This window comes from Perna viridis, chromosome 3 (genome assembly GCF_037379345.1).
Source record: "Perna viridis isolate PV_CMFRI_1.1 ecotype Kerala chromosome 3, ASM3737934v1, whole genome shotgun sequence".
Taxonomy (NCBI): Eukaryota; Metazoa; Mollusca; class Bivalvia; order Mytilida; family Mytilidae; genus Perna; species Perna viridis.
In genome coordinates, this window is record NC_142447.1 from 53561411 (window position 1) to 53576517 (window position 15107).

Here is a 15107-nt window from a genome sequence, read left to right on the forward strand (position 1 = left end):
GACACTTCCATATCTTTTTAGGTTGGTATTCATAAGGGATGCTTTGTTCTTGCAAACATTGATAGTAAGCATGATGTTTATATTTTATAAGATCAATGACAAATATTAAATACTAACACTGATTAGATTTATTTTCCTCATTAATCACAGAAGTTTTAATTATGTATTGCACTGTTTATGTTTTAGAACTGTCCAGGGTAGATAATTTCCATTTCTTCTCTTTATTCAGTGTTGGTGGTATTCTTATAACAGGGTCTGAAACAAAATAAACCTGATTTACTGTGGCTATAATGAACATAATAAACATTTGCCAATTGGCATCCTTTAGTTACATCTCCATCAATACAATGGCATTTTAAGATTCCGATCAACAGCCGATTTGAAGTTTAGACTGTAAATACCACAATGAGTCTGATAAGGTGAGATGAGATGCTCTGTTGACACATCCAATACTGACACTTTTTAGTGCCAACTCAACCAATTTAACAAAAATGTTATTGAAAATTGTCAATATTTTTTAGTATCACAGCAGTAGCCTCCAATAGAAAATATCAGGCAGTAAGAACAATGGGAAAATGATACAACTACCAAAACAATGTGTAATGTCACTAAAAAGAGACGTGTGAAATACCAAGGTAGAATAACTGTCAATAATAAAACTATGACATCAATATGTTTTACCTTTATACAGTGAAACATTTCTAAACCAAACCCTGTATAAAGCATTTTAAAGTCCTTTCAAATCAGTTTTATATATTTTAAACCTGGGTAAACCAAGCATCTGTTATCCAAACAGATTCCACAGTCCAACAGAGGTTTGGTTTAAATAAGTTTCACTGTATGAATGTACAGCCACTGACCTTGTTTTTCTGATATTGCTTGACCTCTCTGTACTGCCTGTGCTATAGAGTTAGCTGTTGTCATTGGTCCTAACACCTGAAGTGAAAAAAAAAACCAAAAATTTGTCTATATAATGTTTTACAAGATCTAATTAGTTAACAGTTATGAAGTTATTACAAATAAAAATAAAATGATTCACTGAGTGCATCTTGATGTAACAGCGGAAGTCAAATTCTGACAAGTATGAATTCAATGTTCAAGCCTGATACAACTATTAATTTGGATTGTGATTAAATGCTTGACAAGTTTCTGACCAAAATGAAAGTGGTCAAAGGACTTCCAAATTTACAGTTAGATGTAAGAAATAAACAATTTATACCAAGTTTAACAAATTGCTTAATTCTGCCCCCTTTATTGGCCCTCAATTTCTAAAAGCTAAGGACCATAACCATCAAAACCTTCCTTTTGTGGTATGGATACTACTACTAGTAATATACAATCTAATTTAAATTAGACTTATCAATTGTTCCATTCAGATTCTGCATGTAGGATCTAACAACACTCCATTCTACTCCTGTTCAGATGACCTTTCCGATCAGCCAATCAGATTTCATCTGTTATGATTTTGAAAGCATTATTCAAAGAAAAAACCCAAGGATTCAGAAATGGTCATCTGAACAGAAAGTAGAATGAAGTGTTGTTAGATCCTACATGCAGTGACTGAATGGAAACATTGATAGGTATAATTTTGATTAGATTGAGTAATATAAATCCATAGATGTCCTGCAATTATACTCAAGTTATTGCATGAAACCCAGGAAAATGTTTTTGCTCCCTTACTGGCAGCTTTATATCTCTATATGGATACAGTAATCACCTCAAAACCAATCTCAGCCTGACTTTGGTGGCACATTGTGAATTTATTGTCACAATTTTGAGAGATTGATTCACATATGCTTTATTAAATAGTTTTGATGTAAGTTTTATAAAATAACTGTTTTTGGCCAGCTTATGACCTGTATTCCCAAGTTATATATCTAAAAAATCAATCAAACTTTCTTGTGGTAGAGACTTCATAAAGATCCATACACTTTTACTTAGTCTAATATTTGGAAAAAGAAAGACATTCGAGTTTGGTCATTTCAGTCACTAGCTTCTGAAAGTTTCAGATCATTACCCCCACAATCCCAATTTGACTTGTTGACATTCCTATTACCATTATACTAACACAATTTTTGTTTATAGTTGTATGAAAATTTAGAAATTTAGTAAAAAAGGAAAATAACTAAGGTCAACTTACATAACTACAATAAAAACTTAACAGTAATTGGCCCAAATATTCACTATATATACTAACTGGTTGAGTTCTGTTTTCTGTCATCTCCTCATTCCAGATATCAGGTATTCCACTCTCTATGTCTGAGAGAAAATCTCCAAACTTCTTCTGTAAACCAGTTGCTTCCTTGTCAAAGTTGAACTGAACTAATGCTTTCAAGAGGGCGTGAATATCATCTAAAAGAAACAAATAATCTGAGCTTATGATTTCAAGAGGGCATGTATATCATCTAAAAGAAAAACGAAACATTGAATGGTAGCCAGTGACAGTGGCCTATAGTATTGAATGTTGCATAGTGTTTTTTAAGAATTTTATTATGAACAAATCCAGCCCATTTTATTGAAAAACATGAATATCATAATGTGATGTGAATTTTTAACACAGCCCATAATTTCTTTTCAAATCAATAGGCCAAAGGAAATATATGTGTAAACTTGAAAAGTTAAGATACAACCACATACCAAAAATCAACCCAATCTCTGCAAGCATTCAGGAAAACAAATCTAAAAGAACTTTATTTAATGCAGAATGATGGAACATGGGACAGCCATTATGTGGTGGGGCATGATATACATCTTATTTTATGGTACTATATTGAGTTTTTCAGAGTAGAAGGACCAAGTGTTGTATAAATATGTTTTTTTCTACTTTTTATTTCCTATGCGTTAATTTTTTTCTGTTTATATATTTGATCTAACATATAAGGTGGGAATATCTGACAGACCAGATTCAGTAATCATTAATGCCAATACTGTTTATTGCAAATTATATATTTTTGATAGGTGACTAACCTCTGAGTCCATCTACAGTTTTAGTTATTCTGGCTAAGGCAGCTATGAGAGCTAAGTCTTCATACTGACTTCCTTCTTTCAATTTCCACTTTTTGTGTTCAGCTTTTCTCCTATTTTTGGACGATTTCCTACAAGAAGTTAAATAACATACAGAACTGACAATTTTTATGGAGATGCCTTTTATTGCTATAAAGCTGGTATGTAATTAAACTACTTCTCCTGTAGAAACCATCTTCAATCATCGACAGATGTTATCTATTTAAATGAAATGATTCCTTTTGAAATTCCAGTAATTGTATTGTTATATTAGAAATTAGTTAAGCAAAAATATATCTAAACAATTTTATGTGAAGTATAGCTAATGCATAATTTAAATGTTAAAAAGTTATCTTACTTACCCCGATGTTTTACTGTAAGCTGACTGTCGGCTATCAGTAGAGTAACGAGAAGACTGTATACTTTCTCCAGTAGCACTACTAGTATCAGAGTAAAGGTCAGCATCTGCTCCTAAATCACCTCCTGATTCTATCCACAATTAAAGGACAAAAATAAAATCCCTTCTTGCAATTCAAAGGAAGAATACAAATATCACCTCCACTAGGAAAGTTCAAACCTTTTAAGTACATAAGAATGTACATTTGAAATCCTTCTTGAAAGATTACACCAAGTTCAATATACACCAATATATAATTAACATGTAGCTCAGAGGATGACAGAGCAGTTTGTTATCCTGAGAAAATCATTGTCACCCCAAGGTGTAGCCGAGGGTGAAATGTATTTTCCAGGGGTAACAAACTCTTTATCACCCTCTAAGCTATATGTTTTTTAATTTATTACACTGAATGTTCCAACCAATCTTTTTCAAATTAAGCCCTTACAATCAATTCTGTGTGTTTGTCTTTTGTCTTTATTTTCTTCTTTATTATTGTTTTATTTTCTTTCAACTTAACATTCATTTGTAACTGTCAAGAATTGAGTGTATTTAAATTAAACAACAAAAATTCTCATTATAATATTTTCTTTCCAATTTGCAACCTCAGTCACTTTTTAATTTGACAATACAATTAGAAATGTTTGAGTACAGAATTGTAGTAAATTTGGCATCATAACTACAATACCTCAGTCACTTTTTAATTTGACAATACAATTTGAAATGTTTGGGTACCGAATCATAGTAGATTTGGCATCATAACTTCAAAAAGATATATACATCTGCTGAATTTAATTAATTGATCAATGTTATATCAGTTACTGACATGAATATTGCGCATATTAATTCCTTCAAATGCAAAACTGACTAAGATTAAACTGGTACCTTATATTTACCTGTACCTGTTTAGCTTTTCACAAGAGGGTAATAGACAAAATCACTATCACCCTCTGAGACATGTGATAGAGCAGAATATTACCCTCACACTGAACCAATCAAAATGCAGCAAAATTGACATGAAGTGTAATAATATAAATACTATCTAAACTTAGTCCTAGTTAAGTAAGCAGTAGTAGTACCTACCAAGAAATTCCAATCTCTCTTTCTCCTTCTGTTTCCTGACAACCTCTAATCTGTCTGAATATTTATCAAACTCAGCGTGTAAACTACTCAGTGTCTCAATCTGGTGACTACAAATCTCAATCAGTGCTGACTTTAAATTGGACTCAATAAAATCTGTTCTCTTATATTTATACATCTACAATGAAATAATCCCTGTAACCATTAGGCATATGTTGTAAACTGACTGCTCTGATGTTGGACAGTATTAAACAATCATCCATCACATTTAAGTTTCTTATTTTTTTTGATAGAATGTCTTTACTTCAGATTGACTACATATCTCTTCATTTTACGTACATTAAAACAGAACATTTAGTGATGAAAACAAAACAGTTGGACAAGTCTATCATTGTTTATAACACACTCATGTGTATTTTACTTCTATATGCCACTGCCAAGACGAAATAAAGTTTTTTTTTCATGATACAAACCATTCTAAGAGCCTCATCCCATAAACAACCTTCTATCAGACATACAATAGATTCTTCTACATCCTACAATGATTATAACAAGATTATCAGAGTATTGCAAATAGAAATACATAGTCCCTTATCAGATAAATGACAAAAATATACAAATTTATAAAAGGACAATAACGTATGAAAACTAAACTCTGGACAATTCTGACAGACAGAGAAACAGAACCTAAAATTATATTCACTGATAGGAGACTAAATCAAAATGTTTCATACTCAACTAAAATGAATCTATAACAACAGCATATTCTTCACATTTCATACAAAATATATTTTCTTCGATAACTTTTTTACTGCATGGTACAGGTTTACACTACTGAATTTTTAAGTTCAAAATTTTAAAATCCAACAAACTTCCAACAAGTGGGTAAGTGACAAAAACTAATAACTGATGAATAATTAAAGAACCTTAGTGAGCACGCTCACATACCCCACATGTCCCCATGTTGGATACTAAAGTTAAGTTTTTCGTAACAGAAATACATGTAGAAGGACCCCGATGAAAAGAGGAATAAGAGTGTTTTTAGGCCTCAGACCTTTATCTTCTAACTAACTTCTGTAACTCAGAATGGTAGTTTAAAACTTCAGACTGTGATTTCTTTGAATTTTAGTTAATCCACAGTAAATATCATTGTAGCAGAACAAAACATACACTTGACCTATAACTTATCATGGTGAATTTGTATACCCAAAAAAAAAGTCATAATCTGCAAGTGTTTAGAAACAAACAGTCAGAAAAACAGTTATTTCTGTGAATTTAGCTAAGTTCAAGGCCTATAATTTTGGTAAAAATCATTGGAGCAGAACCAACTACAGCTTTGTCCCGTAACTTACCATGGTGAATTTATATACTAAAAATACTAAAAATTATGTCAATATCTGCAAGCGTTTAGAAAAAAAGTCCGGAAAACTTATTTCTGTGAATTTTGTCAAGTTCTAGGCCCATAATTTTGATAAAAATCATCAGAGCAAAACAAAAATTAAACTTAATCTGTAACTTATCATGGTGAATTTATATACCAAAAATCATGTCAATATCGGCAAGCATTTAGACAAAAAAGTCCAGAAAACGCTTTTTACTGTTAATTTTGCTAAGAACAAGGCCGGTAATTTCAGTAAAAATCATCAGAGGGGAACAAAACAAACTTGACCTATAACTTATCATGGTGAACTTATACATATAAAATCATGTCAATATCCAAAATTCATGTCAATATCTGCAATCGCTTAGGAAAAAAAGTCCGGAAAACAGAAGATGGACTGACGGACGAACTGACGGACTGACGGACTGAAGGACGGCACGACGGACGGACGGACGGGTCAAAAACATTATACCCTTCGGAACTTCGTTGCATGGGGTATAATTACTACACATACCAAAACATACTGTTCCAATACAACAGCTGCTTCCTGATGTCTTCTGGATTCTTTTAATTGAACTGTATATAGAGAATACTGCTTTAGAAAGAATTAATTGGCTGACAGGCAGAAAAAGAGATGTTTCTTAAAAAGAAAATGTACTTGTCATCAATCTGTTTTTTTTCCAAGTATCCAAACATGTTATATTTTGTAAAATTATGTGTGTGATTTGTGATGTTATTTAAACAAGGCCACCTAAACTATCATCAACAATTCACTATACTTAACACATTCAGTCTTGGATAGTGATGTTTAACATACCTGACAACTTTTTGGCCACCTCCATTTCTTTCTCCTTGCTATATTGTAGCCTGGCAGTCATACAGAACACTTGTTTCCAGTTTTTACATGCCTTAAATGACATTAAAGCTAGTTCCCAGTTCTCTGCCTTAACATACATTATACCAGCCTCTTCATCTCTGTTCTTCTCTGATAAATGGTTTCCATATAATGTTGCAATATGCTGAAAAATATGATTTTTTAATTAGAATGAAATAATAATCTCTTATACATCTACAATGGAATAATTTCTGTAACCACTAGGCATATGTTGTAAACTGACTGCTCTGATTTTGGACAGTATCAAAAACACCAGTCAATCATCCATGACATTTGAGTTTCCTATTTTTTTTATAGAATGTCTTTACTTGAGACAAGTCAGATTGACTACATATCTCTTCATTTTACGTACATTAAAACAGAACAGTTAGTGATGAACTTCATTTTACTTACATTAAAAACAGAACAGTTAGTGATGAAAACAAAAATGTTGGACAAATTTATCATTGCTTAAAACACACTCATTTACATATTACTTATATGCCACTACTAGTGTGGGAGATACATACCGTATATCAGGTTATATTGGTGGATGTAAATTTTGGCTATTTTGAGTTAAAAAAGTACATGTATACGAAAAATTTTGACTGATGCTAAGTGATAAACTTAGTACTTAAGCTAAGAGAAAATTTGACAGAATTTATTTTGGTGATTTTAGAAAAACTGCTAAAATACGCCAAAATTGGCACTCTGATAAAATTACCGTCTATACGGTTTTGTACTGACTGTATTGACAGCAATCCTCAGAGCATTATACTTCACAGTTTCAAATGTATGTAATTATTTCTATTATCAACAATCTTTCAAAACTTCTTATTAAACATATAAAAAAACACAAAACTCGAGCAATTAGTGCTTTTTACAAAGTTTTTGTTTTTCTTGTTTAATAAGTGTTTACCAGAACATTATACAATTTTAAGACATAGTCAGAAAAAATGCTATCAAAAAATGATGAGAACCATCATATAAAAAAGGTGATTCAAATTCAACACTAACATTATACTGCTGGGAACTAGGCAACACTAACATTACACTGCTGAGATCCAGGCAACACTAACATTACACTGCTGAGAACCAGGCAACACTAACTTACACTGCTGAGAACCAGGCAAAATCAGCCTTATACTGCTGGGAACTAGGCAACACTAACATTACACTGCTGAGAACCAGGCAACATGAACATTACACTGCTGAGAACCAGACAACACTAACATTACACTGCTGGGAACCAGGCAACACTAACATTACACTGCTGAGAACTAGGAAACATCAGCCTTATACTGCTGGGAACTAGGCAACACTAACATTATACTGCTGGGAACTAGGCAACACTAGCTTTATTCTGCTGAGAACCAGACAACACTAACCTTGTACTGCTGAAAACCAGGCTGATATAACAGTAATGCTTCTGTAAATAATTTGTGCTCTTTAACCAGACCTACACATTCATTGAAATGTTCAAAACCTGTATAAAATAACAGAGGATATCATTTTAATACTCACTATTGATATTTAAGTAGAAATAAACTGCAAAGACTTTCCTAAATAGTTCTTGGCCAAATACACAAAAATTCAAGAAAAAACAAAACTACATGACATGTATGTAATAACTATTTTTTCAACAGAAACTCTTGTTTTTACTCACTGCATCAAATTGTTATTTTATAGCCTAAGAAAAACGGTGTAATACTGAAAACTTCTGTTCGGATACAGGCCTTTAAGCAACATTTTGTAAAGAATAAGGGCAAATTTAAAAAAAAAAAAAATAAGCATAATTGTAAGTAATTAAAAGGACTTTTTTCAACAAATAATAAGGATTTATATCTTTCCAAATTTTTCCAAACATGAATCCCATCATATGGCGTACCTACAGGAGGAATGTATTAAAATTTCAAGCTGCTGTGAAAATTGCAATGAAAATTTTAACTTTCAAAAATATAAAGTTACTAAAGTCCAAGTACAATGGTGAAACAATGTATTTACTCTCCACAGGAGCAGAGGTACAATAAAAGAAAACAATAAGTATGCACTTTCATTGAGGAGAATCCATGGTTTAATGATAGACTAGGGAGAGCAAAAGAAGCCATGAACATTTTTGGTGAAAGTATTGCAGAAAATCAAGACTTATTGCTAAAAATATTTTTTCCTGATTTAGGGCAAGGGACATATGTTAATATGTAGGCTTTTCACCAAAATTTACAAGGGTGCTGTAAAAAAGTAAGGAAAATTTGGAAAAGGGTCCACTTGAAAGCTAGGACAAAATATTTCTTCAGAATCCCATATAACCCTTCTTCTTTACATTTAAGCTAAACTGAAGGTAATTAACCATCAAAACTGTCATTTTTATTCCAATACATACCACATTTAGATATGTGTTCCAAAGCCTTGCTGTATCTCTTAAGGTATCTGTCTATAGTAAAATACTGATAATGTCCTTCCAACTGCCTAAGTGAGTTCAGGAATGGAATGTACTCTTTTGGATCCTGTGTGAAATAAGTACAAAAACTTTATAGGTAGCATAGTTGAAACGATGAAATAAAAAGCTTTGCCAAGTGTAGCATGATAAGACCGTAGCCATTTGGGGCAGGTGTGGACACAATATTAGATTTTGACTTAAACATAGAGACTTACAATTCATAATGGAAACAACAACTGGTTTGGATATAATAATGCATATTTTGAAACTGAATTTAAGTAAAAATGTTTTGCCTTCAATGTGCCTTAATGGGTCACTTTATACCCCACAATCTTTAAAACTATTAATAATAAAGTAAATTTGTAGGGTGCTTCTTAAAGCTATTGTAAAAAGAATCAATTTAAACAAGAATCATTAAAAGTCAGATTAAAAACTTTAAAGTATTTAATTTCCAATTTTCTGCAGTCACATAAAAATCATATCATGGTGCCATTTGCCCTCTATTTTTTATTAGGGACAGCAAGTGTCTTGCTGTATACATTGGAAATGATTCATGGAACAACAGTAATACAACTGTATAACTGTGTCTTACTGGTGTTATTCTCAAAATTTGTCTCTTGAACAATTAATTTGAAAATGTCATTTTGACTTTTATTTAAAACAAATTAAAGAGGATCAAACTATCAAAAGGACAAAGGAATTAATGACCTAGATAATTTATTTCAAAACCATTGATTGTTTAATGACTTCCAATAGACTGAGACGTAAATACCTTCTGTGACTTCTCTGCCACCATCATGACAAGATCAAAGTCATAAGTCCCTAATGCTACATCATACATCTCATTGACATCAACCAGAAACAAAAGGTACTTCAAAGCTTCCTCTGCACTGACAACTACATCATCTGATGGCTTCTCTATAAAGAATCAATTACATCTCACACCTACATTAAACTCTGCCTTGTAAAAATAACTATTACAGTAAAATTACATTTTCTCAATGGATGTTTTTTTTCTAAACAATTTATACAGCTATATTTGAGATTTTGAAACACATGTTGCAATACCGACAACCCAATAAAGAACCAACTATAAACAGTAACATACCTCTAAGTGACCTGACTAGTAATAGCGCCTTCTCTAGCTCAGGTGGTGTCTTCTTTACATGAGTTACCAATATACACAAAAGATATCTACAAGTTAATATAAAAATGTCTGAGTTGGTTGATACCAATGACAAGATAGTTAATCACTGTAAACCATATGGTATGTACATCATTAACATTTCTGTTAAATAAATCTTTAATAAACAACTGCAATCTACTGAGGTTCATTAACGAAAGCTTTCATACATTTTTACAGTTGATCTACACAGTATTTTATCACATCACGGCTGTTCCTATGCAGTGAAAGATGCATGTACTACTAAAACAGCATGAACAATCCCAAAAGATTTAATCTTACAGATTTCACTACTAGTAACTAGATTAGTCTTACTTGTTTTCATTCACATCAATAAGTGCCTGTCGGACAGCATCACAGACAACATTGACCTTATTTGGAAATTCCTTGTCGTCTGCTGACTTTTGGTAGGCTGCTGTATACATAGTAACAGTTACATCATCAGGACTATAATGACAATAACAATCAAGTTTTACTTTATTTTTTTTATCAATGTATTTATATGCGAGTATATTGGCTATTCAGCATTTTTGTGTCCGTCAACTTTTTTTAACTCTGTAAACATTATAATTATATTTCAATAATAACATACCTTATAAGAGAGAAGCCATATTAGTTACCATACAAGTCTTATACTCACTGTAGATCTGTTACAAACAGGTTGATGTTGTTGACTGACTCCACCTGTTGAACAAACTTGTTCACATTGTCTAGGAAGACATTAGGGTTGTGATCAAACATCAAATTTAAATTTATCCTATGTTTTCTCATCAGCTCCATAGCATCCTTATATTGAACTCTGGAAAAATTAAGAACAGAAAAATAATTTCTGATTGAGTATTTGGGTCTGCTGTAGGCAGGGTTGGTGATCATGTAAATAAAGAGTTTTGCGGAAAACAGCATGATAAGACCACAGTGGTCAAACTCTAAACAGTTGGGGCAAGTGTGGACACAATATTAGTTTTTGACGCACTTAGGGACTTACAGTTCATTATGGACACAACAATTGGTTTGGACACAATGTAGCACAAATTTTGAAATCTAATTGAACATTTTCAAAATTGGACCAAATATGAAAATAGTCAATTTTTTGGGGTGTGGCCCTTTTGACCCCTCATAACTCGAAAACAGTTAGATATCTGAAATCTGACTGAAAATTGTAGGCAGGGATTTTCTTATCACATACTTATCTAAAGCCTTTCTAACAGCGGACAGAACTAAAGCTCTTGGATGGAGAGTTTCTAAGTTGCCTCTGGGCATTTGTAAGACCAGTTTAGTATCATCATGTACCACATGTACAATCCTAGAGCCTCTCTCTACTCTCCTAATACTCTCATCAAATGGGTGTTCCTTTCCATCAGACAGGGTTGGTAAAACTGGAAAATACAAGGAAACATTTTTCTCATACACTTACATTATTTACATACTTTATTCAAGAACAACATGTCAATCAAAGCTGACAACATACTAGAAGCATCAAATTTAAAAAAAAAAAAAAAAAAAAAAAAAAACAGACCTCAGAGTTTGTTTGACAAATATCTTTTTATCATAAATTGGTTGACATATAAACAACAATTAAACAAAACTGTTCATTATCTGATTATTTAAGGATTGTTTTTTAACTTTTGACCAGGTTATGCAAAATCACCAATTTTGGGGCAGTTTACACTTCATAAACTGTCAAAAACAATCAAATTAAATCATTCATATCATAAGAAATTCTGATCTCTTTCTGTGTTAATAAGTAAGTGTCTACACTAACCCTTTGAAATTTTTATCATGTCACGCCTGCAAATGGGAATGCCAAAGTCTTATAACCATCTACAATTTTATTTTATTTTAAACTTAAGTAAGTACACTTTAGTTATTTGAAACTAGTTAAAACAATGAAGTTAACAAACATGTATCAGAAATCCTTCCTACAGCCTAAACTAACCTTCTATTTTTGTCTTCCGACATATACATCTACAGGTGTGTGACAATGTAGTTAGAAGAAGAAACTCATCATGTATGGCAAATGATGTACAATTTGTTGCCACCTGAAAATGGTTTATGAAAAATCAACATCATATGATAAACTAAAGTTTGTTACAATAATGTAGTCAAAACAGTAAATCATATTTGAAATAACAAAATGTGAGTTTTATTGCTTTGTTTTATATTATCTACAAGAATGTAGCTTTAATAGTTAAAGGACATCTGTTTTTTGTTCTTGGTTTTTCAATCAATGTCTTCTCTAAAAATTCTTGTTCAAGGTCTTTAATAAAACTACAACACAGATAGTTTTTAACAAAAATATGCCATTTTCTAGGGCAAGTTTTCCCTGTTTGTGGCTCTATTCCTTTTACCTCTGTATTATTGACATAGAATCTGTATCTGTCAGTTAAACCAAGTACTGCCTCCTGATAAATTTAATGAAAATATTAAAAAACAAAAATAACACAAAAATGATTATAATGTTAATGCTTATTCCCCCTAAAAACCCAGATGTGCTCTTTAAAAGATTAGTCATTTGAACTGCTGATAACTTTGGGAACGTAATTCATAATGAAGAACAGTGGTAATAGTGAAAGTTTAAAATTAAACTAGAAGCCCTGTTCATCACAGGAGCCCCCACCTCATTTGTTAGTAGTGATTTTTTCTTTTTTTTAGTAAATCAAATGTGTCTGTAAGACACTAATGATGCCCCTGCTCACTAGATTTGCTGAATTAGGAACATGTTTATTTTTGTATGAAGATATGGTTTGCTGATTCAGATATCCTTCCAAGACTTGTGTTAATCATGGTCTGGGGATCAATTTGGGGATCAGAAATTCCTAAATATATGCATATCTATATATTGTATCATGGCCACATAGTGTCATGAAATTCTGTTTGGTAGTATCAAACTAGTTCTGATGAGAAAAAGAGGACTGATGAACATATTAATGGACACATAAAAAATGTTAATACCCCAGTATCAAAACCCAAACTTTGTTGCTTGGGATATATTTCTGAAAAAAATAAAAAAGTCTAACTATCACCCAGTTCCTTAATATTTCATGAAAATCAAGATCCTATAACCTTGCACACCACCATTATGTGTAGAAACATCCTGTAAAAAATATTTTAGATGTAGTTCAAAAACTGTACGAGGAGATAGCCATACAAGCCATATAGCCGTATTTTTGACAAAAATAAGTAAGTTTAACTTTCACCGATTTCTGTAATATTTCACGAAAATCAAAATCCTTTGGCCCTGCACACCTTCATCATGTGTAGAAAAATCCTGTAAAATATCTTAGATGTAGTTCAAAAACTTACAAGGAGATAGCCAGACAAGCCATGATCATGTGTAATCCAGACAGACGGCACGATGGACGAACGGACAGACAGGGGTTAAAATTAATGTGCCCCCCCCCCCCCTCCCCGACAGTTTGTCGCGGAGACATAAAAAAAAAACCTTCAGGTAACAAAGAAAAATGAGCAAAAAATGTAGACAAAAGAAACATTATTGCCTAATTTATAAACCAATCATGAATTAATAATATACCTGGCCACCAATACTACAGACTGCCATCTGAGAGCAAGGAAGAGGAAAGTTAACTTCCTGGCCAGAGTTATCTGCCCATGGTGATATCAGATCTTGAACTGATAGTAGAAAAAATAATATTAGTTCAAAGTTCGTGTACTGTTGTTCTACATATTTGAACTTCAGATACCTATATTGAAGACAAGTATCTTACAAATACAGTGGATTCCGCTTAATTGCATAGCCTATTTGCCAGTAAAAATTATGCAAATAACCGGGCTATTCTTATAACCGAAATTACGATTTTACCGGAAGTGTGAGTTCAGGTAAGACGACGATACTGTGGATCAACCAGGGATATCCCTGTTCAACATTTCTGATCTGGTATTTAATTGTTATAGACCTTCTCATTGTATTGTTCTTTTATCAATAAATAATATATATTGTGTTTGTCTTGTTTACTGACATTCTTTACGTTGTGTGTATTTATAAGTAAAACCACGTGTTTCTCATCTATAAAAAGTCAAGTAATTTCCTGACCTTTCTATGAAAGTAAATCCCATATTTCATATTTCAGCCAGGATTCAGTGTAATATTCATCAATGTTTGCAGTTTGTGGGCTTTTGAAATGGTCTGTGTGTTTTTATTCCTCTGTTCAATCACCATTATACACTGATAGTTGTGTATTATACGTGTAATTGACCTCGATATATTCCTATGAAGTGTGGATAGTATGGGGCACCTTAGGGTATTTGAATTTCATTAGACATTGAACTGAATGAATGACTTATAATTTTCGTATGATATTTATGCCTAGTAACCCAAGCTCACTCAAAACTGTTCAGCTCATTAAAGAAAATTAAATTTACATTGATAATCATTTGTAGTCGGAAGAATTTAAATAGGGACAAAAAAAATACCCCAAGCCGAACCCCATGCCGCATCATAAGGTGATGTTTGGCATGTCGTCAGAAGTCATTGTTCACCTAGGTGCTTGTTTATTTTAATGTAATTAGAAATCATTTATATTGTCTTTTATGTCCATTATGTTTTTAATCTATTATTAACACCTCCTGATTGATGATAATCTAGTTTTTACAACAATAAATATGATTGACATATTTATGACCCGAAGGCTTAAAATAGAATTTGGGAAAACCTGTCTTTACCTGGATGAGGCAAAATTCTCTATGCAATAAACCGAAATGCACCTCCAAGACCTATGCAAATAAGCGATTTTTTCC

At 32.2% G+C, this 15107-nt stretch overlaps 1 protein-coding gene across 4 annotated transcripts in view; it reads right to left on the minus strand.

Moving 5' to 3' along the window:
* Nucleotides 1–110: 110 nt before the first annotated feature.
* The window catches only part of LOC148622897 (elongator complex protein 1-like), a 35284-nt gene continuing 20287 nt past the window's right edge, over nt 111–15107 (minus strand). For 3 of the 4 annotated variants that reach the window (XM_088573195.1, XM_088573194.1, XM_088573196.1), the window contains 19 exons: nt 13885–13982; nt 12701–12754; nt 12289–12391; nt 11539–11728; nt 10993–11151; nt 10668–10799; nt 10278–10363; nt 9942–10087; nt 9113–9236; nt 8121–8218; nt 6676–6877; nt 6373–6434; nt 4951–5013; nt 4481–4655; nt 3366–3492; nt 2968–3095; nt 2198–2352; nt 861–936; nt 111–255 (listed from right to left, as the gene is read on the minus strand). In XM_088573195.1, the coding sequence (XP_088429321.1) occupies nt 176–255; nt 861–936; nt 2198–2352; nt 2968–3095; nt 3366–3492; nt 4481–4655; nt 4951–5013; nt 6373–6434; nt 6676–6877; nt 8121–8218; nt 9113–9236; nt 9942–10087; nt 10278–10363; nt 10668–10799; nt 10993–11151; nt 11539–11728; nt 12289–12391; nt 12701–12754; nt 13885–13982 (2258 nt within the window). In that variant the 3' untranslated portion in view covers nt 111–175. Of the gene's footprint in view, nt 256–860; nt 937–2197; nt 2353–2967; nt 3096–3365; nt 3581–4480; nt 4656–4950; nt 5014–6372; nt 6435–6675; nt 6878–8120; nt 8219–9112; nt 9237–9941; nt 10088–10277; nt 10364–10667; nt 10800–10992; nt 11152–11538; nt 11729–12288; nt 12392–12700; nt 12755–13884; nt 13983–15107 lie in introns of those variants that run through there. The other variant, XR_015920722.1, reaches the window with a different exon arrangement.